Source organism: Urocitellus parryii, chromosome 2 (assembly GCF_045843805.1).
Source record: "Urocitellus parryii isolate mUroPar1 chromosome 2, mUroPar1.hap1, whole genome shotgun sequence".
NCBI classification, from domain to species: Eukaryota; Metazoa; Chordata; class Mammalia; order Rodentia; family Sciuridae; genus Urocitellus; species Urocitellus parryii.
This window is the reverse complement of record NC_135532.1, coordinates 223184429-223198125: the sequence shown is the minus strand read 5'-3', so window position 1 is coordinate 223198125 and position 13697 is coordinate 223184429. Positions and strand designations below refer to the sequence as shown.

Genomic DNA, 13697 nt, shown 5'->3' with positions numbered 1-13697 from the left:
AACGTGCAGATGGCATAGAGGCCACATTGGAAATGCAACGTTAAGCAAAGAGAGCACTCTAGAAGTCCTCTACCGACAAAAGGCATTTTGCAACATAAAGAAAGAAAGAAATCAAGGCTGGAGAGTGGAAGAGGCTGACTCTTCAGAAGTCTTCTAGAACCTTCTGAATTACCATTCCCTAGCATGGGCACATAGATATTTTTTCATGAGGGCCTGGGGTGGTGGGTGGAGCTGCAAATTCCTACTATCTGTCCCAGTGGAGAGAGCTCTGCATCACACAGGGCGGCCATGGGTGGCGCATCCCAGGTGAACTGGAAGGAGTGTGGATAACAGATGGATACGAAAAGATTCCCTGGTCAGTGACCATCTCTCAGGCCTCGGTTTCCTCCAGGGAAAAGAGAGGCCCCTCCCCTTGTCCCTGGAGAGATGGAGGGGGGTCCTGGGAAACTGGAGACCCTGCACCAAGTCAAGGCTTTGCGTGCTGGGGTTTGGGGGCCTCTGGGTGCCCACCCTGTGTGCTGGGATGACTTTGCATGGGGTTGGCCCTGAATCTGTTCATCAGGGGCATAGGCCGAGTCATCAGGGCCGCTTGTTCACCCACAGTCATAGCTGTGGTCGCTGCGTGGATCTCTGTGCACTGGACAGACCCCAGCAGGCTCCTTATGAGGTCATTTCAGTGCTCACCATGCTCTGAGCCTGACCCCCAGCCTGGAGCTCCCATTGCTCCAGGATGAGGGCACACACATGGGACACAGGAGTAGAATGTCTCGGATGCACTCCTCACCTCACAACCCACAGCCACAAAGGCCAGCCTGGGGGAGAGCGCCCACCCTGATACCTAGCCAGACCAAGGTCTGCATACTACCGTGACCCCCAGGGTGAGGATGAGCAGGCAGAGCAGGGCAGGCCACACCAGCCACCTCCCAACACTGAGTTCTAGCTGTGAGGGTGTCACCTAGGTATGGGGAAAGTGGCCTCCTGGCACAGGGGTATGCACTGTGTCAGCACACGTGTGTCACATGGGAAGCGGGGCACGTGTGGTTGTGGAGACTCGAGCGTGCAGCTGGGCTCCGATGGTGGGGAGACCTGTAGACAGCCCTGTGGCAGCGAGTGTGGGGACAGCTGCCTGCTTCCCCACGGCCGCCGTCCTCGTGTTACTGCATTTGGCCTGTCCACTCATTGACCCCACAGGTGCCACAAAGGTGGTCCCCAGAGAGCCCCGGGCCGTCCCCTCGGACGTCAGAGTGAGCCCTGGAGGAGACACGCAGGGAGCAGGGGAGCCTGTGGAGGGCCCTGAGGCAGCCTGCCAAGCTCTAGGAAGTTCAGGGGGACAGGGAGGCTGCAGTTAGGCAGTGACCTCTGGTGGCCTGATTACAGGAAGAACAACACCGTGTGCGGGGACTGCGGAACTGGGATAGCAATACAAGTCCGCAAGGTCACCTGGAGTTCTGGCCCGGCCTTACCTGTCTTGACGGTCAGCCAGGCAGAGACGTTGGCCCCGCAGCACTGGTAGCTGGTCTTCACACCGTACAGCACCCCGGCCTCCAGCCCAGCCACCTCCAGGCCCAGGTCACTGGTCCAGGCGCGTCTGAGCACCAGCTCACCCCACTGCAGCTGGACGTGGAAGGTGTGGTTCTGGGTGGAATTCAGACCCCAGGACACCCGGAAACTGCTGCTGGTGACGTTGAGAGCCACGTAGTCACGGATCGGAGGACAATCTAGGGCAGCATGGGTGTGCACAAGCCTCAGGGAGGGTGGTCCACCTTCCCTGCAGCAAGAAGGCCCACCTCCATTCAGCCCAGGGCCGAGTCCAGTGGGCCAAGGCAGGACCACCGGGGCATTTTTCCCAACCTTGAATCAAACCTGTTACTTCAAAAAAGAGGCAGCAACCCTCTCCCTCGGAAACGTCCCACGAAGGGCCCAGGCCCTGCCAGGGATTGGGGAAGGTAGTTCTGGATGGCCTCATGGTGCTGAGTATTGAGATGAAGGAAGGAGAAAGCAAATAGAAGCCTGAGGTTCACGTCGCAGCCCCCATGTCACTGAGCCAAGCTAAAGGGCCCCGACCCACTGCTCGCGGTCTACACCACGGCTCTGCGCGTGTGGCTCGAGTGTGATTCAGAATTGGTGGTTATCAGGAGGCAGAGCACCGTGGGGACGGTGGCACAGACAGAAACCGTCTTCATTGAGGCCACTGCCGGCGAGGCTACAGGGCTGCGGCCAGGACCCTGCCTCCACCCACTCAGGGCTGCAGGCCACACGGACTCCCATGAGCCTGATGGCTTGCACAGGACTTCTGCTTCCAGCCAGTCATCCATTGGACCACGGCCCCATCAGGACACAGCCCTCAGGGGTCCAGCGGAGTCTGCTCCATACCCCTTTGTGCTTTCCTATCGAAATCCAAGCTTCAGGGAGCAAAACGCCAACGTGCCGCCCGACATCTATTCTGGTCCTCAGCTAGAATTAAAGCTCTATTTTGGGTGGGAAAAGCCTGGCTCTCCAGCAGCCATCTGGGAGTGGGAACTGCATCTAGAGTAGGTGGCCTGCAGGCAGGCAGCAGCGTCTTCAGGTCAGAATTTTAGTTCTATAAAAAGCATCAAGGAGGACACTTGGAAAAAAATTTTTTTGTAAAACCATAGTAAAGAAAATAAATTTTCAAGCTCTGCGATTCCTCAAAGCCCTTTGTGTAAGGACTCATAGAATATACACTTTCTAGTATCGTGAAAAAATTCTGTCCTTCCCAACACATGCATACGCTTCTTCTCAACCAAAACAACAAACCAATACAACCCAGTTCCCCTTTTTCCTTGGCTGCCAAGAAGCCCAGAACCAAGCTTAGTGCCCCGTCATAGTCCTGTGACATGGCCCTGCTGCCTCCTTCCAGCCAAGCACCAGGCTGCCTTTCATAATCCTGCGTGTGGGTCCTTCCCCTCGGGGAGCCTCACAGACCCTCCTCCAAGTGGTGGGTACAAATGGCTGCGAGGCCTCCCTTCCCTGTGCCTGGGATCAGGATCAGTGGACCCTCCCAGACTCTTACTGCTTCCTCATGACATTCCTAGAATCAGGAAGCATATTTTTTAAAAGACCTGACTCTTCTTTTACTGGATCACCCAGTGGTTTTCTGCGTTTTGGCCACAGAAGTCGACGTAGACACTGAGGTTCACCCTTGATGACGTCTTCCTTTGCAGCGGGAGAAGCAGGGCAGGCTTCCCCGAGGGCAGGGTCCTGACTGCTTCCCTGCAGCCTGGGTCCTGACAGTGTAGGCCTGCCCCCAGATCCACAGTCCCTGGAGCCCCGGCCCAGCTTCCGGCAACTGCACTGCACGTCAGTCTGTGCCCTGGGAGCACGTGTCTCACTCAGAGACTGGGGAAGGGCCACGACTTCTTTTCTGAAAATCTGCTGCACATGCTGCTGGTACAGTCAAGACAGGCGGCACCAAGCACTTTTTCCTCCACGTGGTTGGGGGACCAGGTGCGGCCTGAGACCTGATAAACAGGAAAGTGGGGGCCCAGGGCCAGTCTGGAAGCTTGAGCAGCAGCACACAGTCCCTGTCTCCTTGTTGCTGCTGGGAAATCACAACTGACATGCAACAGAAGATGACCTACCTGTACTGAGGGCACCCTAGAGTGTCTTCTGAGAGTGTCTCCGTGCAGGGTGGAAGGAAGATGACGTGAACATTTGCAAAGGACTCAGAGGGTGGTGTTGGGAAGAGGTCTGGGAAGACCATGCACATGGCGCCTCTTCTAATAACCTACGCTCAGTCTTTCAGTGAAAAGCCAAGGGTTCTTGGACTGTTGGGTTGAGGCTGCAAACCTGGAACCTTGAAGGCTGTGAGACCTCAAGGCATCCACAGATGGCAGCTTCTGTGTTCCTGTGTGCAAATGAGCACTAGGAGAAAGAGAATCCCTTCCCACCCAAAGAAATGCAGCCCCTAAGGCTGATGCTACCTCTGAATATTTGTGCAGCTCCTTCTCCAATTTATTGCCTTGGGAAACTTGCAATATCCCCCGTTCAAATGCTTTCCACCAGCAACAGAGGCAGCTTCAGAGGCTCTAGGTTTGTTGAGCATCTACTATGCACCCACACTGACACAGACACAGGGAGAGCTACAGCGTGATGCCACAGCAATGCCTGGCAGGCACAAGGAAGGGTCCTCCCCAGGCAGCCTCCAGGGGTGCAGGGACACTGCCATGGAGCTTGGAGTTCACTCCGGTTGCAAGCCTGTGAGGTAGAACAACACAGGCATGCCACACTCGGTCCAAGCTGTCACTGGGCCAGACATGGTGCCCCATGTACCTCTTGCCACCATCCCAGCTAAGAGGCTCTTCTGTGACACCATCTCATAGAGGTAACCAGAAAGGTCAAGCCCTAAGTGGCAGAGCTGTTGACCTGACAGTTCCCTGCTGACTCCTAAGCCATTGGCCACAGTTGCCAGATGATGATTGAGGAACTGCCAGCTCTCTGGAAAAAGGTCTTTGCAGGTGGATGTAAGCTGAGGGTCTAGAGATGGGGAGAGTGTCCTGGATTGCCCAGGGTGGTGCTAAATGCAACTGCAAGTGTCCTTACGAGAGGCCGAGGGAGATTTGACGGTCAGAAGAGCAGAGAAAGACCTGAAGACAGTGGCCCTGAAGGCTGGCGACGTGACCACAGGCCAGGAATGCTGGCCGCAGCAGGCAAAGGTGGGAGGGCAGGCAGAGACGCTCCCCAGGAGCACAGCCCCGCCCAGCCCTGCTGCTACCTGTTGGGACCTCAGGCCTCCAGAAGTGTGGGAGACCTCGTTCCTGCTGCGTCAGCCACCTAGCTTGTGGTACTTTGTCACAGCAGCCACAGGACACTCAGGAACCTCCTGACTCTGCTTCCAGCAGTGTTTGAGGCAGCCGTCCCGTGACTGGCACAGCACACAGGAGAAAGTTCCTCATTTTGCTATAAAATGACCAACTCCTGACATCCTGAGCTAGCGTGCTTCTGCGCTCTCCCCTAAGGCTACTCCTTCTGCACCTGGCCTTCTGTCTTCTGGGATAAGCCCCTGGAACTGGGTTTGAGGTCCCTCATTAGCCAGGACACCCTCCTCTGCTTATTCCAGCTTTTCCTTCTTAAAATGTGACCCCAAATGTCACCACTCAGTCCTTGACTCCGGGCATGGTCCGTGGGCAGGGGCAACCTGGATCCAGCGAGGTCCCTGCTGCAGGGCTCTCCCTACCCCATAGCTGGGGACATATCCTGGCCCTGACCCCCCTCTCAGTGGGGCACTTCAGACTCCTGTCTGTGGGCCTGGGCTCTCATTGCTCCCAGTAGCCCTACCCTCCAGCCTGTCATGGTGGGTGTCAGACTCAGTTCCCTTCCCCCTGGGCCTGCCCGCCTGGCACCCGACCCTCATGAATACAGAACCAGGGGGGACGGATCAGGGCTGAAATCCTGAGCACGCCACGGAAAGCTGACTGGAGCCAAGAGCCTGGCTGGGGCAAGCCTGGGCGGCCGCTCCTGGCCAACTCTGCTGCTGCTGCCACTGACCCCCTTGACAGCCAAGCCCAGGTTCAGGAGACCCCTCCTCAGGGAGCTGGACAGCTGGTGGGCTCCAGTTGAGGATGGATGCCAATGGGAGAGGGACGGATGCCTTCCCCAAAGTGGACCCCGCTCCTGGAATGTTAAGTGTGGACTGTGGCCATTCCTCAAGGGTTTTGGTAAGTTCAAGAATACAGCTGCCCTGTGTCATTAATTGAGTGACGAATTTCACAAGAAAAATATCTGAGATTTGTGCTGTATTTTCCAAGGACGGTACCTCTTAGCCATTCCAGGGGATTGCTCATTCAGATTAGCATCTAAATTTAAAACACATGCTGATTCCTTAGCAGTGCGCCATTGGAACTCCCCGGACTCTGGTCTGGACGTGCTGGAGCTGTCTGTCCTGCCCTGTTGGAAGGGAAGGGGCTGGCGGCCTTCTGGCAACGCTCTATGCTGGCGGGTTCGGCGGAGCTGGGCTGGCAGCATTGCTAACTGTAAATAGAGCCTAATATTTTTCCAGATTACTGCCCAGAGTAAAAATAACCGAATCTCAACCTGTGTTCTCACTAAAGGGGGGATTCTTGACCTGGGGTCCACAACCGGGAAGTCTGCGGAGTCTGCGGTTCCACACAAGGTGTGGGGTGCATCTCTGTGGGGTGCAGGTCTAATGGGATCCCCAAAGTCGTGAGCTGCAGTGGCAGAGGAGTGATTGATTGCCAGAGTTGGGCTGGTCGGCTCTTCCTTCCCTCCTTCCTTCCTTCCTTCCTTCCTTCCCTCCCTCCCTCCTTCCCTCCTTCCTTCCTTCCTTCCTTCCTTCCTTCCTTCCTTCCTTCCTTTCTTTCTTTCACCTGGAGATCCAGGATTGGTTACCACTCCAAATTTCCTTTAATGGAAACAGCCAATGCAGCTGTGCCCTGCCTATCAACATTTGGGTCAACAGCGTCCACACCTACTTCAGGGGCTGTACCACAGGGTACGTAGCTGCCCAGCTGAGGGCTGTGTGAGGGCCTCACCCTGAAGCCATCGCCTGACGATGCTACTAGAACGCAGTGGCACAGAACTACTGCAGTGGCCACCCCTGCACCAGGACGCTTCCAGCAATGAAGAGGGCTCAGGCCTCTTCCCCTGTGCTCCCTCCTGTCAGTGGGTAGAACATTCCAGCTCAAGAGGACTGTCCCTGGACCCCTACAGGACTGCAGAGTGGTGGCTCAGACAGAAATAGACAGGCCACAGACTCAGGGACACCCTCCAGCCATGCAGCCCAGGGAAGGTCAGGCCAGAGGCCCTTAGCCCCTCAGGTCATTCCTCACAGGGACGGCAGCCCTGGCCAGCAGCCCTGGGGCCCATCTCAGAGCCAGGCTCATCTCTGCTCCTCCTTCCCTAGCCACCAGGAGGTCAGCCAGGCCTCAGGGCCTTGGCCACGTGTGGCATGTTCTTACAGGGGACACTCTCTCAGCAGCCCTCCTGAACCCCAAGGGACACTTGGTGTCCCTCCTGGTATGGAGTGATATGACCACCCAGCACGCAGGGAGAGGGAATGGCAGGGACAAAGGAGCCCAGGCACAGTAGGAGGGGGTTCCTGCTCCAGAACCCATGTAGTAAGATCAACTGATAAAATGGAACCACCCTAACAACACGCTATGATAAACCCTGGGATGTTTTCTCTGTCTCATCACAATGTCTGACTGCATCGTATTTGCCCTTCTTGGAATGAAGTGAGATGGCACAGTGCCATGTGGGATGAACGGGGGAGAGTGACATCGGCCTTGTGATGTCACTCGACTGTTACATGAGATCCCTTGAGCACAAACAGTGCAGTACTGTGACAGGAGGCCTGAGAACGGAGAGGACCGCCAAGTGACTCATGGGTGGGTAGCGCATACGATGTGGAGACACAGGACAGAGGCACTCCGCGTCCTGGGTGGAATGGAGTGGAATGGAGGGCTCATCATGCTACTCAGAAAGGCTCATAATTTAACATTTATGAATTGCTTAATATTTTCAGAATGTGGCTGATCACAGGTGAATGCAAACCCTTGAAAGTGAAACCAAGGATAAGGGGGAACCACTGTGTACAGTTATTTCTTACTATAAGTCCTGGGCTGGCAGAAGCCAGTCACATAGACAGCACCTGGGACACCCCAGCCTCCAATGTCCCCAACAGGACAGAGCCAGGCTGTCCCTTCTCAGTGTCTTTGCCAGCACTCCACACACTTTCTGCCCCTAGATTGCCCAGGCAAAGCCAGGGTCAGTGCCAGCTCTTGCCTGTGGTCCAGCCTAAGTCTCATCATGCCCTCACTCTCCAGGGACTCAAGACCATCCCACTTACACCAGCCCGCGCCTGCCAACCTCGGGAGCTTCCCCAGGGCGACCACTGCCTGCTGGTGCTTGCTCCTTTCACCAGCAACGGGGCAGTGGGTGGCACTGGACAGTCGTCTGCTAGATCAAGGAATGATTGTAAGAGTGACCGCCAGGAGACCTGGGCAGGTGAGACAGCACAGGGAGGGTTCAGCCCTCCCCTAGACCCCAGCCTGGCGCACGCCATCTGGGGAGCCCCGTCTTACCTTTGCCCGTGCCGTTCAGCTTCTGCGGAGCCGAGGCCGAGGAGTCCTGTGGGCAGACGCACTGGTAGGAGCCCTCCCCGTTCACACACAGCTCCTCTCCAGAGCAGGCATGGAGCCCATTGTAGGAGCACTCGTCCACGTCTGAGAAAGAGAGGTCAGGGCGGCCCGTCACACACCTCCGCCCTCCCGTGGGGCTCCACACGTGTCCTCCCAGCTGCCCACTGCAGGCAGGGCTTCACACCCTCACCAGGCACCTCAAGCCCTGGGCAGCCTCTGTGGCCTGAGCACGAGTGAGTGGTCATGAGATGATGGACCCCAGAATAAACCACGTGCCTGGGCAGTTCTCTGAATGAGGAAGAAAACTGGAGCCACCCTGGATGTTCTGAGTGGGCCTGACACTCACGGTGGCCCTGTTATCCTCCCATCAGGCAGACACCATCCCCCAGAACACTGACCTCAGGCAAGGCCGCTCTGTGCCCAGGACAAAGCCAGGCAGAGCTGGGCCCCTTCACTGGAGTCTCTAAGCACCAACAGGTATTAGCTCACGCATCACCCACAAAGCGCAGACCCCCCTCTCTCGGCCACACTAGGGGATCATTAGTCTTTCCCTCTAAGGCTCATCTTTGTGCAGTTTCTTCACATCCCACAGATGAGACTTACTGAGCTACCCAGTCGTACAACTGTTCCACTTCAGTCTAGAACAAACTTGCTTCCTTATACCCTCCCCAAACCACCCAGTCAAATCCACATCCTGCAGTAGGTTTGCAGCCTAGCGGGGTAAACCACTTGCTGGCCAGGTGTGCTCCCGTGACCACTAGCTGAGTGCGTGGGCACGACACCCCAGCACTCGGACTGTTGGCCCTGCGCCAGCCTGGCTTGGTTTCCAAGAACATCCGTGCCTTGCAAAGAAAGGTAGTGCAATCCCCGGAGTGTTCATGGCTCCTTCAGGCTGACCTTCAGCGACCCAGACCAAGCTTCGTCGAGGGGAGCAGCCCCGCCCAGGACCTGTCAGTTGGGCCATGCCGCCTGCTCCCAACTCAGAAAGGGTTGGACTGGCCCTGCCTTTTGCTTCCGTGCCATGGCGGCTGCTCATGCTGTAGGGCCAGAGATGGGCAGCTGAGACAGAGACCATGTGGCCCACGAGGCCAAAAATATTGACTCTGTATCCCTTTTCAGGAAAACACTTTGCCAACCTCTGTCATCAACTAAAAAGCACCCTGTCATTTATCCTGGAATCAAGGCCACAGCTGAGGGTCTCAGCAAGTGAAAATTCAACTGTGCACAAATTCTGCTGATAGAGCCTCCTGGGGGAAAGACGTCCTTGTCGAAGGTGGGAAGGAGGCCAGAGGGAGACTTAGGAGCCCAAGAACTGGAGGAGCACACTCCTGGAGTGTGCTCTAGGCTTTGCACTCGGGGGCCCCTGGAAGAAGAAGCCTCCCAGGGAAGAGGAAGGCTTGGAGGAGAGCGGGGAGGGAAGGTCTCAGAACCTGTGCTTGGGACCTGAGTTTAACCTTGGCTTAGGCAGAAGGAGTTCAGATGGGCCCCACCACCCACCACCGCCCACCTCCGCCCACCACCGCCCACCACCACCCCGCAGGAGGAACACACTGGGCATGGGGATCCCTGCCTGCCAGTGCGCAGGACTGGCTCTGACCTTAGCTAGCCTGTATTTGGGCCACTAGGGCAAGAAGACCAACCTTGCACCTGGATGCTGACCACTTCATAGACACGCTTCACAATGTCATTCAGCATAGAGGAGACCTTGGCTACCGGCAGCAGCTGAGGCAGACCCAGCAGCAGCCATGACAGTGTGGTGGAGGGGTCCTGTCTGGCTGAGCTCAGGTAGTGCACAGCGGGGTCCAGCAGCTGCAAGGCACTGGTGACCTGGAATCAGAGCATCAGAGAGACATCCTCTTCAGCCCAACAGGGAACCTGAGGTGGGAGGAGTTGGAACCACATGCACACACATCCCCCGTTCTGCTCCACAGAGAGCGCTGCGGCAGGACTTCTGTACTGTGACCCTCCCAGTGAAGGCCCTACAGACCAGGCTCACACGGCCTTCGCAACAGCAGTGGTGGTGGGCTGAATGGTGCCCTCCAACTTGCACCCCTGGCCCCTGACTGTGCCCTGATGTGGAGATGGTTTTGCTGCAGATGTCACTTGTGAAGGTGAGCTCATCAGGGCAGGCCCCATCCCGTAATCCTGGTGTCCTCCTCAACAGTGGAAACTTGAGCCCAGAGCCAGACACAGAGGGAAGGCGGTGCCCAGGAACCCTGGAGAGGACGCCACACAGCCCAGGAGGGGCCTGGAACCCTTGCAGTGCCCAGAGAGGTGGGACCCCTTTTGCTTCTCGATAGACCTTTGATGGCAGGTAGGTTGCATCTCTCTGAAGCTGGTAATTTGTTGTTGTTGTTTTGGGTACCAGGGATTGAGCCCACGAGTACTTAACCACTGAGCCACATCCCCAGCCCTTTATTTTATTTTTATTTAGGTCTCACGTAGTTACTTAGGGCCTCACTAAGTTGCTGAGGCTGGCTTTCATCTTGTGATCCTCCTGCCTCAGCCTCCCGAGCCATTGGGGTTACAGGCATGCACCACGATGCCCAGCTTGAAGCTGGTATCTTTAAACTGAGAATTCCATCTTGGTTCAGAGCCAGTCATTTGGGAACCACTCATGAGACGTCCCCCTCCCTGTCCCGCCCTCAGCTCCTCTCCGCCTACCACCCACCAAGGAGCACAGAAGGCGCGTGTGGTTCTGCAGCCCAGGGTCCACATGCTGCAGGTCCTCAAAGTCCACCTTCACCAGCATGGTCACGTTGTACCAGCTCACCCAGCTCCTCTCTGGAGCTGCACCTGCATCTGGAGGGTGAATGCCAGTGAGTTAGGACCAGGGCAGGGCTGGCCACCAGAGGCCACTGTGGGGTGGTGTTGGGGTTTGTAGGTGAGGTGTCCCCCAAAAGCTCACACGTAAGACAATACAAGAGGGTTCAGAGGGGAAATGATTAGGTTGCAAGAGCCTTAAACTAATCAGTGAATAGATTCCTGATGGGAATCTGAGTGGTGGCTGGAGGCAGGTGGGTGTGGCTGGAGGGGGCTGGCATTGGGGGCGTGTCTTTGGGGTATATAGTCTATCTGACCAGTGGAGACTTTCTCTCTGTTTCTGATCATCATGTGAGTTGCTTCCCTCTGCCCCACTCTTCTGCCATGGTGTTCTGCTCACCTCAAGCCCGAGGAATGGAGCTGGCCTTCTATGGACTGAGACCTCTGAAACCGTGAGCCCCTAAATAAACTTTTCCTTCTCTGCAGCTATTCTGGTCAAGTCTTTAACTCATAGCATCACAATAGCTGACTAAACAGGTAGGGCGAGGACAGAAGGCCAGAAGGCAGGAGGCCAACCTTTGCCCACCCCTCCCTCCCTAAATCACCTGCCCACAGCTCCTCTCCCTCCCGTTGGCCATGAAGACCACTGGCCCCGACCTGGGAGGGGCTGACAGGTCAGAAGGCCTGGGAGCCAAAGCCGTGGAATTTGAAAAGAGATGCAGGATGCAAGCGTATGCTGCGATCCTCGCTAGTATAATGTTGCACTGATGTATCGGGTTATTATACACTGGGCCATGATTTTGTGGATTCTATTTATACTATTAATATCAACCAGCATAATACATAATTATATATTACATAATATACTATATAATACTGTATGTAAACCATACTATAAATACCACAATATATCGTTGAGAGGTATAGTGAACACAAAGTATTTAATAATACTTGATACTGTTTATACTATTCCTTTATGGCTATATACTTACTAATATGACTATATATTGTATGTGATTCTTATATACATTTATTTCACCTGTTTCCCTAGCTCTGAACACTGGCCCACCCATGCTTCTAGGTATAACCTGTGGTTAGGACAGAACTTTCCAGACCAGCAGACATGGCCAGTCAGCACCTGCTCTTGGTGTTGGGTTGCTGACACATCTGCTGAGCATCCAGCCTAGCTTCCCATGCAGGAGCCCACCTGCAGCTGCCAGGAGACCTGGGTCTCTGCCCGACAGGAGTGCCTCGCCACTCCAGGGCACCGAGAGCCCAGCTCTGCCCAGTGCTCCAGCAAGCAGATCCGGGGAGGAGCCCACCCTGCCCGCACTGGGGCTGCTGCTGCTAGGTGCCTACCCGCCCACCCCTCCTCGTGAGACCCTCCTCCTAGCAGCCCTACCGTGAGGTGTGGGAGCCACACAGTGGTGGCCCCCTGACCAGGGACAGCACTTCTGAAGCCCAGGGCACTCAGTGTCCGAGCTGCACTGTGAGGTGGGTAGCTGTGGCCCTGCTGTTGGGCAGACACCAGGTCTTGATGCAAACTCCCCAGACCGATTCAGGGCTAAGGGGAAAGGAGAACGGAGACAATTAATGATCTGGAATCTCAAAAAAAAAGAAAGCCCTTAGTGAGCTGTGGATGCTGCATGCAGAGTTGAGCCCCTCCTGTAGTTCCCAGAGGTTCCAGGCTGTGAGCCTGGGACCACCTCTAGCCCGGTTGGTTCTACCATTGCCTGGCCATAGGGCTGCCAGGGCAGATTTGGTGGAGGTCCTGGGGCCTCCTTTTCCTCTGACCTGCAGAGTCCAGGGACGGTGGCTCTACACCCTCTTCCAGGACCCCATATGGCTTCCTCTCCCGATTGCTCCACTCGCTCGCTCATTCAGCCACTGAACATCTACCGAGCACTTGCTGTGGCCAGGCATGGTGCTCAGTGCCTGGCCCAGCTGTGGCCCCAGACAATCTACCCTGGAGACTGTGTTCCAGGGGGACGGAATCTGCAGTGAACCTACAAAAGGTCACACAGGAGCAGAGCCTGGGATAAGGTAGGCGGGGGGTGTCAGGGAAGGCTCTGGAGGGAGATGCAGTGCCTCCGTCTGGCAAGCCAAAGGACCCCGGTAGAGTGACTCCAGCCCCGTCGCCAGGAGGCGAGGGTCTGTCTGTGGCTGGGCAGGAGGCTCAGCGGGGGCAGAGACCCTGTGCATGAGTGGGGGCCCTGGAGATTTGAGCCATCTAGTGATGATGGGGACACTATTGGTACCCCCAGTCCCTCTAATTACTCTGGCCTGCTCTGTACCCCATCTCCTGTGACCCTCAGTTTGCCCTGGAGGCTGGAGCTGCTTGGCTTCAGTGAAAACCTGAGGTGCCTGGAGATCCAACAGCCAACTTCTCCGCTTATGGCCAATGCCGTGAAATAGCCCCTGTGTGCTGCACCTTCCCTTTGTCCTCCTGCTTCCTGGGGGCACAGGGCACGTGCTGGTCTGGTCCACATTGTGGCGGCCCTTCTGCCTGCTGGGGAGCATCCTCAGAAGGGAGGAAGGCTGTCACGATGATTCAGGAGGGATGCAGAGGCCAGGTGGCAGAGAAGGTGAGGAGTCAGACCGGAGTTATCAGCTACAAGCCTCTCCAGGATGTGCCAACAGACAGGGCAGAAGGTGGGGTGCAAGAGAAAGAGGAGCCTCAGGGAGCCCCCGAGGCTGCGGACCTGGGCACCCACCTGTCTCTGGTCCTCAGCTGGGGATGCTGCAGGAAGAGTGGCCAGGACCTCAGAGTCCAGCCTTGTCCATGTGAAGTCTGACAAGTTACTGGACACCTGT

At 56.3% G+C, this 13697-nt stretch overlaps 1 protein-coding gene across 1 annotated transcript in view; it reads right to left on the bottom strand.

The window, feature by feature from the left end:
• The window catches only part of Umodl1 (uromodulin like 1), a 51749-nt gene that overhangs the window by 29828 nt on the left and 8224 nt on the right, over positions 1-13697 (bottom strand). The window contains exons 3-7 of the mRNA XM_026379429.2: positions 12286-12447; positions 10792-10910; positions 9761-9947; positions 8064-8204; positions 1464-1718 (exon numbers count right to left, since the gene is read on the bottom strand). Coding sequence (XP_026235214.2) covers positions 1464-1718; positions 8064-8204; positions 9761-9947; positions 10792-10910; positions 12286-12447 — 864 coding nt within the window. The remainder of the gene's footprint in view (positions 1-1463; positions 1719-8063; positions 8205-9760; positions 9948-10791; positions 10911-12285; positions 12448-13697) is intronic.